This window comes from Trichoderma gamsii, assembly GCF_001481775.2.
Source record: "Trichoderma gamsii strain T6085 chromosome Unknown Scaffold_10.2, whole genome shotgun sequence".
Classification (NCBI taxonomy): domain Eukaryota; kingdom Fungi; phylum Ascomycota; class Sordariomycetes; order Hypocreales; family Hypocreaceae; genus Trichoderma; species Trichoderma gamsii.
In genome coordinates this window covers 453,848-470,101 of record NW_020171347.1, presented here as the reverse complement: position 1 = coordinate 470,101, position 16,254 = coordinate 453,848, and the positions used below count along the sequence as shown (strand labels likewise).

The window sequence follows — 16,254 nt, the reverse complement described above, 5'->3', positions numbered from 1 at the left end:
GGGAGACTAACGTCTTCTTCAAGAAGTCTGAGGTTTCGATAATAACAACAATATTGTTCGAATAGAGTTGGCGGCCGTCTCGGCCTCCGCCTCCGCCTCTGCCTCTGTACATTCTTTCGTCTCCGCCATTAACATACGATTCCGAGATTAGACGATTCACTTCTACGCGCAGTATAACACGACACTGCTTGACTGAGCATTGTATATATTCAAGAGGGTAAACCCTGCTTCACCGAGATCGGGGTACCCGAGATGCCACGATGACAGCGCGCCGTGTGCTGGCACGGCGACAACGAAGAAAAGCACATCAAATCCTTTTTGTGTAACATGCCTTTGTACGCCACTAATATTAACGTATTCGTCTCTATTGCTCCACCAGTTGCCGCCACCTAAAACAAATATATCTATTACCGCCATTCTCTTTCTGCCACGCTTTGCATTTCATGCATTTCATGCAGTAGTTCAAATCCATTTCCAGCGTATCTCTTAGTGCACCACTGAGGGCGCACCACGCATAACCCCAGAAGAAAAGAGCCTCACTGTGTTCAACATAAAGTAGTATTGCAGCCTGATTTGTCGCTGAGTCTAGAAGGTAGTGGGGTAGAACAGCACGTATTACCTGCTAGAAAGGCATAATAGGTGGTGTACAAGTAAATAATGGTATACATAGATTCCAAGTAGTCTGGCGGTAATCTTATTATTTAAATACAAGTTCTCTTGTCTTCACTCGCAATCGACATTGACAAAGACTCTAAGTTTCGAACATAGAATACTCACAGTTGTTGATAACGCGTCTGATACTTCACATCATGGCCTTGTCTTCGGCGCAGGAATGTAATTGCTACTCTTTCCAAACTGATTCTCTACTTCCCAATGCTGCACCCGCATTACATTTCAAGATATTCACCGTAACATACTTCATGTACTAATCAGACACTTTCTAGCATCTCGAACGCTCCACAGCATAGACTATACAGAAGGAGACAGCGTGGATGTCATTTGCGACAATCTGCAAAACAGCAGTGGATTTCCGAGCCGTTTAGAAATCTTAGGAGACCTTAACTCCTCTCAGTTTGCAACAGAGCTTTCGACTACCCATGAAATACCAGTTTTAGGTGCAGATACTGAGACCGGTACCACATATCTGTTTACATTTCGCCGAATGCCTGGAAATGCAGGCGTGAGTGTCGACTATAGAGTCGCCGAAAATGGTACCAGTCAAACCAATACAGCTGCTGGGGCCAGAGCTACGTCCGCCAACAACGCAATGGGCGGACCAAGGGTTGAGCACAACAATGCCGAAGCAGGTGCCAACCAAACCAACTTGGCTGCTGGGGTTGGGGCTTCAGCCTGTTATAACCGAGCGCGCGACCGCAATACAGTCCAAACCAATAAGGCGTCTATGTGTCAGATTTTATGACTGCTTTATCTTTCAGAAGTGGGCTCTGAGGTGCGGGTCCATACTGATGGAAAGGAATAATTCCTGTTTATGTATGAGGTGCAAGAGTTGATTAGGAAAGGGCTATTCCTCCAATAGCTGGAAAATAAAATAGAAGAGGTTAACGCACCGCAATTACTATTAGGCTGTCTACTAGATAAAACGATTATCGCTTCAATTGTTTATCAGCCCTCCATGTTTCAGCGAATAGAAAAAAAAGTGAATGAAATTGTTTAATCTCCAAGACTCAGATATCCTTTTAGGATGTGCTCTTTTCTATTAGTGTTTGGAAGTTCTTACGGCCAAGAAGGCCCCAAAAGCCGGCAACGTGGCTGGTTAAAGCGGGATAAGTCCGAGTCTCCGTTCCGGTGATTGTTGATAGTATATTTTCCAATCAGCATCAAATACGGTGGCGGATTGACTTCTTTTGCATTGGTCGGACAACTCTTCCGCAACATACATTCCTTCCTACCCTAAGGTGTGCATATAAATTAGTAGCTTGACTGTAAACCAGCAATTGTATGTAGGTATATGAGTTGGCATATAGCGGCTTATGCTAGAGCATACGTGTACTTCACACATAGCAGGTTTCGGCTAACATTATAAAATACGTTAAATGTAGGGGTTTCTAATGGCATTCATGGTGGCAAATGCTTTAACAGGCAGTCCTTACCTAAAATGTAGTACACATACTAGTATTACCTGGTGCCTAAGTTAAGGTACCTGGTAGGTATGTTGAAATGTAACGGCTTAGTACTTCTAGTATACTAGGTAGTAATATTGGTGCCTAACCTTTACCTAGTCGTACCTAGGTACCTACCTACCTGCTTAATTGCATACAGCTAGGATTATACGTCTTTGATTATTCTGGTGGCATACACAAGAGTACTTATCAAGCGGTGGCCAAAAAGCGAGACCGCAAAAGTATTATACACGTATTAAAGATCAATAGGAGCCCTCATGGGCGCACGCGCTGATCTGGACTTTTTGTGTACATACTGTCGGTACTACCTACAGCAGTGATTATCTGTGTGTTTTAAGATCATTACGGTTTCGCTTTTGGTGCTAGTACCTGCCTTGGCACGGGGTTGACAGAGAAATAGGGACCGCAAAATGAATATGTGCGTACTTTACTATAATATGCACACCACTACCACGGAGAGACTGTGGAGCTTATACGTGTATGATCTTAAAGCTAGTGTTCAAAATCTTCTTATTCCCTGCTTTTATGTCCACCACTTGCGAAATAAGTACTAGTACCTACTAGGTAGGTAGTACTATATTTAGTATAATCTGGGTAACAGTGGGTACCTAAGTTACAAGCATCAAGGGTCGACAGACCGCCTCGATATCCATCATCAAGCAACGCCATTGCTATTTACTACTACCTGCCTAATATTAACAGACCAAGGTGGTATTTTACCTTTCAGTATTGATCAGGGCCTTTGTAATATCATATTATGCCCCAATTGACTGATTCGGTCTTTCTAATGTTTCTATAGCCGTCAAATTGGCTACCTGACTTGGGGTAGTCGAAGTCTAATTTCTCCAGAATAGATTTAATTGTCATATAACTACTAAACTACCTTTGCAGCGATGTCCTCGCTATGGAACATCTTGATCGCGTTTGATGATCTATTTCTACAGTATGATTGGGCATAAAATCGGGCCCATATGCATATGTATTTGTTATGGCGTTTGATTTGCGGCGGATTTCGCCCAGCCTTGTAGAAACACGTGTTTCTCCAGTGTTCTCCTCCCTCTGTGTGACATTACATGATGATCCTCACCCGATCACCCAACGCAGAGTTCAGTCTTTCCTTCGCTCTGTCTCATAAATAGTCTGCTCAGTATTTACTGAAACGATCTGCAGCCGTTGAATCGTATCGTTTTTGAACTCTATTTCCCGAGCAAGTGAGTAAGAGACCAAGAGCGTGTCCTATCCTTTCATGTTTATTCCTTCCATTGCTTCACCAACAACGCTGAACATGATTCGTAGTTATGTCTTTCCCACGGCCATCTCATCGCGATGACTTCGAAGTTGCGATTGTCTGTGCCTTGAAGGCTGAGTTCGATGCGATTTCCCTCGTCATTGATGAGTTCTGGGACAACCACGATGATCCATATGGGAAAGCAGTGGGGGATACAAACAGTTATCGAACTGGCCGTATCGGCAAGCATAATGTTGCGCTGTTACAACTTCGCCAAATGGGCAAAGCACATGCAGCTGCAGCTGCAGCAAGCCTTCGATCAAGCTTTAACAAATTGCGGCTAGTGCTCTTAGTTGGAGGTTGCGCCGCAGTCCCTCAAAGAAAGAACGCGAATATTGTGCTTGGCGACGTTATTATCAGTACAGGTATTGTCCAGTACGACTTTGGGAGAAAATTTCCAAACCAGTTCATACGCAAGGACACACCTCAGGATAATCTTATCAAGCCTTGTAAAGAGATTGGAAACCTTTTAAATGCACTTCAAACAGCGACCATAACGAATCATCTCTTGACAAAAACGGCCAGCTTGTTAACAGATCTTCAGAAAAATGCACGTGATAAGGGTTATGGATCCAGATACGAATATCCTGGAGTGAATGAAGACAAGCTGTATAAGGCTGACTATCATCATAAACACCATAACTTAGAGTGCCACACGTGCAGCATGACTCATGAGATGATGTGCGATACAGCACTGTGGACTACCTGTGAGGATCTCGGATGTGGGGAACAAGGCTTAGTGACCGGTCGCCAGCGACTCGAAGAAAAGCTCAAGTTATGTCAGAGTGGCGATATCACGCATCAAAACCCAAACATTTTTTTCGGGTTAGTCGGCTCAGGGGATACAGTGATGAAGTCTGGATGCGACCGAGATAAGCTAGCTGCTGCCGAAGATGTTATAGCTTTTGAGATGGAGGCAGCCGGGCTATGGGAAGACGTGCCGAGCCTTGTGATTAAAGGTGTGTTTGACTACGGAGACTCTCACAAGAATAAGCTATGGCATCATTTTTCTTCTGCAACAGCAGCCTGTGCCGCCAGAGCAATCATCGAGCGTCTGGCTCGGACAGGGGGATCTTCACTTTCGGTTCCTACAGTTGGTAAGCGACTGACTTCATCCCTTCTTTTCTTTTTTCTTCATTTCTTTTCCTCTATTTTTACTTTTCATCAATTGAAGGAGTAGCCCGGCTTATGAACAATCCAGTTCCGTCTGTCCATCGCATTGAGAATAACTATGCGATTTGCTCTCGGCAAGAAAACAAGATAAACAACGCAACGACAGATTCGAGTATCGTTGGCAGCATCTCAGAAAATTGGTCTCAGGGAGGGAGTGCGCAGACAAATATTATAAGTTTCGCCAACTCTAGCGGAGTTCTTGCTCAGTTACAAGTCAACCTAGCGCTATGTTCATGTTTGTTTGCTTGCTTGGTCATGTATTTCTCAACATCTGCTTAGGTACCTACCTACCTAGGTACTAGAGCTACATAGGTACCTAGGTACGTGTATCCTTCAAATACACCCAATCTGGATAAGGGACCTACTTATGGAAAGCACTCGTTTATAACCAACGTTATCTAGGTACATATCTTTTTTTCCTTAATTTTTTCAGGTTTTTAAAGCAAAAGCAAAGAAGTTTGGTTAGGCTGTATCAATCTGTCTTCCAGCACGTGTTGCGGGGTCGTATACATTTTTGCCATCTATCCGTAGGTACCTGTAGCTATAAGCCTAAAAGGCACAAGTATTTGTGCCTTTACCGTAGATTCAAGGGAGGAAGAACCTTACCATTCTGCACTTGATTAACCATCCTTGGGCCCCAGATTCGCCACGCTGATATCGAAGCCTGACATCGTATCCGAGCTCCTCACCGCATCCCATAAAATCACATGCCCAGATCTCTCCGCTGTTGGTGTCCAGAAATAGTAAAATAGCCGCTTTGGCCGGAGGAAGGATTCTCTACCGAATGTGGAATGGTTACATACTTACATGTAGCATTCCCCTTGTGAGTCCCTATGGCACCCTAGGTTAGGTTTGGCTCCTTTTAGATTATGAACATAGTCAAAGAATCAATTGGTCTAACAGATAGAGCCCCAATCCGCAAAGACTAGAACCTTAGCGGCGCCTGAGGATGTTTTCCCTCTCCTAGCATATCGCTATTATCTTCTACCGCAGGCAGTACTACTAGGGCTAATTGCAGACCGTCAAAGGCTGTGCGGCACACGTACATTGGGTGAGTGATGACGTCAATCGGAAAGTAGAAAATCGGACCACCTTTGACCTGCATTTCCCATGTGTGGAATCAGTACCATTACTTGCAGCTGCTCGGCGCTAATTGCTAATGCTAATTGGAGGAGCATGCTGGTGATTGCGGCTCCTCTGCACAGCATCATACTCTATGCCTCTTGGCAGCAAAACCTGATGCGAGGCGTATTTGGTAGTTTACCGAACACCTGCAGCATGAATAATCCGCATGTACCGCCCAGGAATCTTGTTTTATCGTCTGTCACACTTGATAGTAGAAGCAACTCGGCATGTGAGCTATTTCTGCCGGCTACCTGCACAATGATGAAGTTGAGTGGCGAGTGTCTTGGAGCCTCTTAAACGAAGCGGCCGGTGGCCTTGATGCGCTTCCATTTTAGTACCACCAAGAACACAGCTTCGCGCAGTACTAGTATTCTACGAGCCTGGTACGTGCATGCTGAGCGCTTCCAAACCGTTCTTTCGGCGCGAAAACAGATGTGAGGCTGATTCGTAACCTGCAATGGAAAGTCACGAGCCTTACCTTAGGGCATTGCTTCGGATCTTGGCGGCAGATGAAGGCTGAGTTCAAGCATCCTGTGTTAAGGCCTAATGAGCGGTCTTTCTTACTGGTACCACGATAGTAATCAGCTGGCGCGTTCCGCATTCCTTTTCGCCACTTGCATAATTTTTGATAAAGCGTTGTCTTGATGCTGGGAAGTTTCTAGCTCTTATGATTCTGTATAGAGTATTTAAACTCTGGTATCGCCCAAGGTCGCCCCCAGGTTCTTTACCCCAGGCCCTTCCCCCAGGTTGTTCACCAAGGTCGTTCGCCCGAGGTCTTTTGCCCACGGGTTTCATCCAAGGTCTTCCACTCAAGGTTTTACACCCAAGGCCGGCTACTCATGGTACTTGGCCATCCAGGCTTAGAAACAGCACAACATTCTGGTAAACCGGTTGCCGCTGATCAAAATGTCAGTCCATGGAAATAGTGCTAGCGGTGGAGCATATCAACAAAACTTCGCCGTGAAGTATTGGTCCCTCTTCCGGTCATCCACCATTACCGTTGTCAAAAACTACTACAAAGTTGTGGTTAATCTGATATTACCATCCTCTAGCTTGCGGTTAGATGAGCCACTGGACAAGAAAAACGAATCCATGCCAACCCAGGATTCCTACGGTGGTGCGGGAGACGACAAGAAACGAGTGCCGGTCGATGCTATCATGTACCTCTCTCTCTTCCTTGTCAAAACTTGGGTCAAGTCCTCGATTACTGCTTCCGCTTTCTTACTGTTGGTGTGATATTGGACGACACTATTTGAGATGAATTGGTACGAAAAGACTGGCTATGCAGTTTTCTGATATTCGAACCTAAGGTTGGCGGAGCAGATAGAAGGCCATTGGGATGTCTTGACTCATTTCCCTGTCATCTGACAACTATCTCCGCTTTCAGTAAGTCTCTACATTGCTATATCGTCAGATCTTTCCACCGATTCTAACCCCTTGCACGTTCTTATGTCTTCTTGAGATGCCTCTGTGTTTGCTTGACCCTATCTGCTCATTGTTCATCTTCTTACAGTGTCTTCTTTGCTCTACACTTTTCCATTTTTTTATCTGAAGTTCTGAACTTTCTTAATTTCCTCTCTTCTCCCCTCGCTGATCACTTTTTTCCACATTCGTCTGAAATAAACATAGACTGACATGCTTTTGATTCATAGCTTTCTTTTATTGGCTTATTTTCTCGATTATTTTGGTTCTTTCTCTTTTTTCTTTCCCGTTCTCTTTTCTTTTTCCCTTCATTTTCCTTTACTTTCCTTTCTCTTTCTCTTTTATCTCTCCTACTATGAGTAAGTACTTACACACCTCCTTGCTAAGTTGTTTGGTTCCCTAGCATAGGTTCTATTTCTCTGAATGTCACTAATATGCTTGAATAGCTGTATAGAAAGAAGAACATTTATCAGCACAACCCAAAGAAGCACAAAATCCCACCCCGCCACCGCCATCGTCGTGAGGACCGGCCAAGACACGTACCAGCAGTCTATCTCTCCGCGGCTTCAAGCACATGATGCGCTTGTTGGGTAGTTGGCCTTGGGCTCATAAATGTGATCAACTGGAGTCATCAGCTCCTAGGCGATGAATATATCTAATATCTCTCAATAACTACGCCAATTTTTGGGTCCTGAGCTCTTTGTCTAGTTAAGCCAACCCCTAGTAAGGAGGAGAGTACAGCATGAGTACGTAAAAATGGTAACTTGTTCATGAATATCATTAACATTCTAGAACAGATGCATATGAAGAAGACGTCCTGATTCGCACTCAAAATACTCGTGATACTACGCCGCCGCTACCTTCTCCACCATCACCCCCTATCATAAGACATAATATGATTATTAGAGCCTACACAGAGACATGAAAAGTCAGGCATAGCCTCATATTTGTGATTGGAAAGTCATATATTGGCCGAGGCGCGACTGTTTCCCTCTGTATCTGGGTCTCGCCTCCGTATCTACTGAGTAGACGGAACATCATTCTGCAAGAAACAAAGTCATAAAGGCGATAATCCCAAGAATCTTTTGAGTCATCGAGAGCAGCTTTTGACGGTAGTGACGACAAATAGTAATATTGCTTACTACTCTGCAGCCTGTGTGGCTAGTACACGTTATACGAGACATTATCCAGTAATCTTGCCTGATCAATCTTCGATCTGTGTAACCGGTATACGTTACTTAGACACTCTTGTAGTCCTATCGCCATGATCTTTTGTTAATTATTGATGGCATGTCAGAGGACTTAACTACCTATGTAAATGACCATCACTGACTAAGAGAACCCCTTTTGTACTTTCCTGAAAACACAGGGCTAGCATCTCTCTTACTCTTCTACTATTACAGACCCATACAACCATCATCATGCATCTCTTCGAGCTGCTCCCCTCTGTTATTGCTCTTGCTACTCCTGCCTTTGCGAAAGGCGGTTTTGGAGACTTTGTATTTTAACTAACATTCCCTCCTCTAAATTTCCAGGTTTGCTAGACAACACAAGCTGTGCTCTACACCGAGCGAAGCATGCAAGGCGATAATCTTGGTATTCGCGCTAGCCATATTGATCGCTGCGTCACTCTGGACGATATTGTGTTAGTTACTCTCCTTCTTAATATCTCATAAATCTGACAATAAAGAAAGATACCGCAACGTTGGCTCGAAAGAGGCGTTCAGAATCCCAGCCAGCTTTGGGTTCTCTGCATTGGTCGCCCGATGTACTCTATATTCGTGAGTCTTTGCCTCGTATCAAGATATATTTCTAAGCTAACGCAATATTCTCGAGCACCGATGGATGTGGTGATTCGCTTGATATTGGCACCCTGGCCACGACTGATGCTCTCGACAGCACTGATGTTGCAGCGATATCCTATACCTTGAATGTCGACGATGGGAAATAGTCAAAATAACGTTACTGGGATGAAAACTTGAATCCTTGTTTCTGAGAACAAGGTTGTTCCGTATTGTTTAAGCTTTGTTACCGTGCGTTTTCGAGGCACTGTTGGGTAGAAATGCATTCTTTGCCAATTTGTTGTCAAGCGTTTCTGAGACTTATATTTGTATAACGAACCTCTTGTCGGATCATCTGGGTGGCGGAGTTATCATTGATCATCGAATGCGTTTCTTCGACAAGAGAAGGCCGAGAAAATTTTGCTTTCCGGTTGATTGAAAGCAAAGCGGCAAAAGGTCTCACTATTGCGCTTCCTTTTCATTGTCGCGATTTTTCTTTTTCCTACGTGATGACTCTTTCTAGATTAAAGCATGTGAAGTCACGGAAACTTTAGGGGGAGATTTGCCGTTATGTAGCTGCTTGAGAATAGCTTTATGGAGTCTTTGGTTGCGGCTTCTGGTGATTCTGGAAAGATAGGTAGCAGCAGAGGTGACGGACTACATATAACCTCGTCAGCACATCTAAGGCGCCCTCCGCTGTTCGAAGTGATCCATTGGTCCCACGTCATCCCGTATTCTTCTATCTCGTCCTAAACATTAGATAGTTGGTTGTACGCCGTGGGACCAGCTATAAACTGACGAATCTCGTTAATTGCTGTTCTAAGAGATATACCAATCGACTCGTAGACCTGGGTTCATTTCGGCTGGATGATTCCTGCATATAGCCCCAGCGGAGTTCGAATTAATCAAGCTCTATGTTCATGTTTGGTTACTTGGTTACTTGGTTGCTTCATATATCGTCCAACCTCTGCTGCCCGAGCTACTTACGTGCGTGTATCTTCTAAATGTAATTATTTTCGGTATTAAAAGCACTACATGTAGTTTAGAGCTAGTGTTGGCTACATTTCTTTTTGAAGAAGAAGTAAAAATTTTTTTTGGTTAGGCTGTATCAATCTGTCATTCAGTTCATGTATGTAGCGGGGTTGTACAAGCTGGTGTCATTCAGTATGACCTGTTAAGCCAAAAAGGTATGTGTGTCCTTGGCATGGATCTAAGGGAGGGAGAGCCTTACCATTTCGCACTTGGTCTCAAGATTTCGAATCCTGAAAACATGGGAACAGTAGAAATCTGCCCAATGATGCTCACAAAAGACGCGGGCCATGAGCCACGTCACATCACACCAAAGAGAAGCGAGTTGCTGCAGAGCAACGTGGTCCAGTTGCATTATTGAACAACAAGGCTTTAGTGGATCTACCCACGCGGCCGAAAACATTGCACAACGGCTGCCAGTGGCTGGCTTAGCACAGCACATCTAAATCCGCGGCATGCCTACATATTAAATTAAACCAATCGATGTATTCGAAATCGGCAGTTATTTCATCTATATAGTGCAGCAATCGAAACTCTTCTAAAACTCCCCAAACTTTCCCACCAAAATAGCTACCAACTTCACTCAAGATTAACATCGTTATATTGATATATCATCGTGTCATATCTCGTTTGCTTCATATCCTGTCGCTTGATGCAGATATTATTCGGAGATGCGACATGGCTTCTAGCATTACTGGCAACAAGGCGTCAAGCGGTGCGACGCAGAGCAATACTTGGATCAAATTGTCGCTGCTCGAACATAACATCAACACAACACCAAATGCCGCCGCCCCAATGATCGCTCAAGATATCAAAAACAATAACGAAGACGATAAAGAAAGGAAACTTCTTGACGACCTTTCATCAGTATCAGGTGACTACGCGAGATATAAGAATATCAACCCAGAAAGAGTCCCTGGAACTTGCGAGTGGTTCTTGGGGGATGACCGGTTCTGCGAATGGCGAGATAGCCAAACTGGAGCGCTGTTATAGGCCTCAGCAGGTCCTGGATGTGGGAAATCAGTCCTATCCAGATGCTTGATAGATGAAGGCCATTTAACTCCAGATTCCATGATTACCATCGAGTCGTCAGTTATCAAGGCTTCCCAGAGACTAGTGGCCGTCTGCTACTTCTTCTTCAAAGAGGGGGGTGAGGGGCGGATGGACGGCGCTCACGCGTTAAGTGCAATATTACACCAGCTATTTCAGCACCCTTTGACTTCCAATCTAATCAGTCATGCGCTTCCGAGCCACAAGATCCACGCAAAAGCTCTCACACAAAAGATGGAAGTACTATGGCAAATATTAATCGATTGTGCAGAATTTTCGTCAGCAGATATTATTTGCGTGCTCGATGCCCTGGATGAGTGCAGAGAAGACAGTGCACAGCAATTACTGAGCACGATCAAGAAATCATATTCCCAGCATGATCAGTTGCTAAGGCCCTGTAAATTGAAGTTTTTGATCACCAGCCGCCCGTATGAAGATATCAAGGGCTTATTCGACACACTTGAATCAGTCGCAACTTATATGCATTTCGACGGTGATGAGAATGGAAAATCGAAACAAATCGGTGAAGAAATAAACCTTGTGATAGATGCCAGGGTCAGAAATATCGTAGGACCCTTTTCAGACGAGGACCGAGACAAGATTTCGACACGCCTCAAGCATATGGAGAACCGGACATATCTCTGGCTACACCTGACGCTCAATATCATTGAGAAGAAGAGGAGCGCATATAGCAGAAGTGCAGATATAGAGCAGCTTCTAGACGAGCTACCATCTCAAGTAGCTGATGCATATGAGAAAATTCTTTCCAGAAGCCAAGACGAAAGGAAGGTCGAGGCTCTGCTGCAGATTGTTCTAGCTGCGACACGGCCACTGACGTTAGTTGAGGTCAACGATGCTCTGGTACTTGCTCTAGAGGAAAGAGAGTTCTCCGAATATGCAACTCTACGAGAAAACTTATGGCCACAAAATACTTTTGAAACGGTAGTGCAGAATTTATGCGGCCTCTTCATCAGAATCCACGACTCAAAGCTGTCGTTTATCCACCAAACAGCAAGAGAATTTCTAATCTCTCGAAAGCAGACAGGCGCATGGAAGGGTAGGCTGAACCTGCCAAAATCACACGGCATATTATTTAGAGTGTGTCTCAATTATCTACAGATGCTCTATTGCGATTGCGAACGTTCCTGATGGAATGAGTACCCCCTTCTAGAGTACGCTGCTTGCAATTGGTTTTCACATTTTCGTTTGCAAGATGCAACCTCTACCAAAAACCTTCGAAAGTCTGCAAGTGAAATTTGTCACTTATCTTCACAGGCTCGATTTTGGCTCGATCAATACGTTCATCTTGGGGATCTGGCCGATTTACATCTTGCAGCCAAGTTAGGCCTGGCTGCAGTTGTGCAAGACTTTATAGTACATGAAGACGCCGACGTGAACGAGATAAGAAAGGACAATTATAAGGAAGACATTACGCCGCTCCATCTAGCTCTTAGGGAGGGTCATATAGAAGTGGTGGGAGTCCTCTTAGATCCTGCGCATGGAGCAAAGGTTGATGAGAATGACATTCGCGCTGCGGTGAGTCATGGCTCAAATGCATAATCAATGATGATGCTGCTTCTTAACAAGCGCGGCAGGAAAATCAAGATTACATGGCGGATTCTGGAAGAGGCAGCAGCGAACAGGCAGTGTGGGGCAGCAGTTTTGGCCTTGTTGCTCAAGAGGCGTGGCAACGAAATCAAAATTACGGAATCTGTAGTTAAAAAGGCAGCTAGAGAGTGGTCAACTGAGGTTATGTCTCTGCTCTTAGACGAACGTGGCAACGAGTTCAAGATCACGGAAGAGGTTCTAAAATATGCGGTGGCATACAACGAGAGGGAAATGCTTGCTCTGCTTTTGAAGCGGCGGCGCCACGAGGTCAAGGTCACAGAAGCAGTGCTCATTGCAGCAATGGGGTCAAGATATCCTGAAGTTTTAGATCTACTTTTAGATAATTCCATTGAAATCGAGATTACAGAGAACATGGCTCAAGCTGCAGCGAAAGATCATTACGACCCACGGATACTTCAATTGCTTTTTGAAAGGCGTGGGCATGAAATTACCGCCACAGAGGGCATTTTCAAGGCTGCAGCAGGTAATTCTCATGGGCCGGAAGTGATATCTCTACTGCTTGATAGATATGGGCATAATTTTCGCATTACAGAAGATATCTTCAAGGCTGCAGTGGCGAGCACTAATGTTAATATGCTGGAAACAGTATCCCTACTGCTTGACAAGCGCGGACATGAGTTTATCATAACAGAAGATATTGTCAAGACTGTAGCAGCTAACGATTGGTGTTCGAAGGAAGCTTTATCGTTGCTGCTTGACAAACGCGGAGACGAGTTTGCTATTACGGAAGATATTGTCCAGGCTGTAGTAGCAAATGACGGTAATGTGTTTTCTAGGGATAGTGATGTGCTGGAAATGGTAAACCTTCTGTTTGACCGACGAGGGCATGAACTTATCATTACAGATAATATATTCAAGGAAGCGATACGGAATAGGAGAAAAGGGGTGAAAATAGTAACTGTGCTGCTTGACAGGCGCGGCGATGAGATTGGAATCACAAGGGATATTATTAAAGAGGCGCGAATAAGTGGGAAGCAGATGTTGGCACTGCTTCAACAGAGAATAGGTAGTGTGTGGCCAATCCCAGTGATCATTCTTGACACACAACGCTAATTGAACATAGGCAGAACCGAAATGGGGGGAACGGACGCATTAAAGGAAGAAGACTAGGGCTTCATCGGGTAGGCAACTGGATCCGATGGAAATCATAAAAGCGTTGGGTCAGTAAAGCGCATGTATAGAGTCCAGCTGTTGTGACAAATCATGGAGTTTATTCATAGATAATTCTGCCGGAGGAGCGTTGCTAGGAGATGGGTTGATCGATCCATCCAGGATGTAAGCATTTGGCCGGTTGGGCGATGAGGGCCGTAGTAGAATGGGGGATATCGAGTGCTTTCCTCCCAAGCTAAAGGTTGATTCTGGCTCTGCAGAGCTCTCCAACTTTGTCAGCTGAACATTGAATTTTGTGTTAATTTAGTCCCCGGGGGACGTGTGATGGAAGACGCGGTTCACCGTTGTCACTGAATACACAGGTATATGATGATCATAATTACCTCTCAGTAGTCTATCCGTCCGTCCTTACTCGCAAAGTTGGTTCGTCAAGTCACATATGGAATTCTTTACTTGAAGATTGGAGTTGACTAGCATGCCTGCGTCTCGTATGTGATATCGGGCTTCCTTAATCATAAAGAATGCAATCATCTTCATCTTTTTATGAACATCGCGGCACCGCCCATCCTGGTCATTTGGTTACCTTTGACATGCTTGTTTCAGTACATTTCAACGCGTATGCTTCGAAGTATTGTCTGGATTTATCTTCATCGAGACTGACGAGTATAAACACTTTCTGGACTGGCAGCTCGCAGTGCCTCCGTTCGCCTCTGTCTGACATGACCAAGGGGCTGATGTCATCGTCCTCATGATACCATTTTTGCAGTTTCTGCAGATTGTGTGTCATGGTTGGATCTATCTCCTTACACGTTGACTAGTGTCTCGATGTTGTTGATAGGACTTGGGTTTCGACCTTTCCTCGCGGCACTTTGATCAGCCTGTCCTCAATTTTGATTGGGAATGCTCGTCGTTGATCTTGAGGACGGTTGGTGTCGATAGGTCGACTGAGATTCAGCAAGTTGTACTTCATGATATTATTTTCACTGCTTCTACCTTTTGCTCGGAGACGCTTCAATTGATACAAAACGGCAAGTTAAACCCCAAGCGCTACAGCTACTTAAAATTGGGGTGAAAGAATGAGCAGCTTACGTATCACTGCGCGTTCTCTTAAGCTGCATGATAAAATAAAGTACTAGTTAGTAAGCAACCACTTACCTTGTAAACTGTCGCAAAGAAGGATACTCCGTTCAGAAAGTGGTACGTACAAGTACTATGATATAGCTTGTTCGCGCACCGCCTTTTCCCACAACCACTCCATGATCTTTTCTCCCTGTACTCTCCATCTCGACAGGGACCAAGACTTTCTTTTATATCGACTGGATCTTGGTATATAAGGAGTCTTCTATTCTTAATCTGCTGGGTTTAAGGAAGCTACATCTACATGTACTGCAGGCGCGTTCTCATTGCTTAAAAGACTAGGAGATTTCAGTATACCGCAAGCTTTGAGCTCCTGCAGAATATTTTCCGTATAGTTTGCTATTAACTCAGAGCTTACCGTGCTAATAATAGGCATTTGACTATCCGTGAATGCGTAGAGTTCTATTCTCACACAATCGGGTACAGTCATCTTCACCCTTGTTCAGCCCAAAGATCAAAGCCGCCATATTCGCTTAAATTAGTACACAAGGCAACATGCGGCGACAAAATCCTTTTGGAAGCGGCAACGAATAGTGTAATGGCAAAGCCACACTGAATCTTCCATGGCACCCTCTAACCGCTTTTCCGACCGTTCAGGATTTGGTGGATAAGATGCATGGAGTCATTGGCTGAGAGGCAGTAGAGGCAGTAGAAAACATTACATGGCTGCTTTTTGCCTTTTAATATACAACTTCATTTAAACACTTTATTAGAACCTATTCATCGTTATTGTGTCTGAAACTTGCGACGTTCCAAGAAACAATCAGTTCACGTTGAGCCACTTTTTCCTCTTATTGTTTAAACTTGGCGCCTAATGAAATAAACTTGAAAATAACAATGTAAACCGTAAATAAAGACTCCACTCAAAAAGCAAGTATAAAGAGACGGGGCGCGCTTTTCTTCCTGTTTTTTCCATGATGTAGTTTTTTCTCAAGATCTCTACATAATCTCATAATTTCCACCATTTTACCGTCTTGATTACTGCAGTCATGGAACACCCAGCACCGCAACCATGCGTTGGCTGCACGTCTAAATTGGCGCAATCCTTCCAGTGGAACACTCGCATAAGCGGTCGAAAGCGAGCAGCAAATAGCAATGCAGGCTAAGATTCCGCTATTGCCTCTTAGCCCTCTCCCGCCTCGATAGTTCGGGGATTTCCTATTTTAGAATGGAATTGTGATTGATTGATGCAACGGCTGACAGGTTGTAACCTGAGAGTGGAGATGGGCTGAGCTTTTTCGACGCTTCTAACTGGGCTTGGATGTCGAGACGGGCCAAAGCCCCTTAAAAAGTTGACCGGAAGAACAATTAGGAGCGGTTTGGTGCGCGAAGACTACCCAATACGAGCTTCACCGACCCGTGCCTGAGG

The 16,254-nt window shown here is 44.5% G+C and overlaps 4 protein-coding genes across 4 annotated transcripts; all 4 read left to right on the top strand.

The window, feature by feature from the left end:
* Positions 1-809: 809 nt before the first annotated feature.
* TGAM01_v203761 (hypothetical protein) lies at positions 810-1,420 on the top strand (the record flags this gene model as incomplete). Its single annotated transcript, XM_024549278.1, has 2 exons — positions 810-834; positions 945-1,420. 2 exons carry the CDS (start codon positions 810-812, stop codon positions 1,418-1,420), a joined length of 501 nt encoding a protein of 166 aa, XP_024405983.1.
* A 2,019-nt stretch (positions 1,421-3,439) lies between these two features.
* TGAM01_v203760 (pfs domain-containing protein) lies at positions 3,440-4,609 on the top strand (the record flags this gene model as incomplete). Its single annotated transcript, XM_018803927.1, has 1 exon — positions 3,440-4,609. The coding sequence occupies one exon, from the start codon at positions 3,440-3,442 to the stop codon at positions 4,607-4,609; it is 1,170 nt and encodes a 389-aa protein (XP_018662978.1).
* Positions 4,610-8,570: 3,961 nt separating this feature from the next.
* On the top strand, positions 8,571-9,100 carry TGAM01_v203759 (hypothetical protein; the record flags this gene model as incomplete). Its single annotated transcript, XM_024549277.1, has 4 exons — positions 8,571-8,648; positions 8,694-8,794; positions 8,844-8,930; positions 8,986-9,100. 4 exons carry the CDS (start codon positions 8,571-8,573, stop codon positions 9,098-9,100), a joined length of 381 nt encoding a protein of 126 aa, XP_024405982.1.
* Positions 9,101-10,637: 1,537 nt separating this feature from the next.
* TGAM01_v203758 (hypothetical protein) lies at positions 10,638-10,952 on the top strand (the record flags this gene model as incomplete). The annotated part of the gene is made up of 1 exon (XM_018803928.2): positions 10,638-10,952. One exon carries the CDS (start codon positions 10,638-10,640, stop codon positions 10,950-10,952), a length of 315 nt encoding a protein of 104 aa, XP_018662979.2.
* Positions 10,953-16,254: the final 5,302 nt, after the last annotated feature.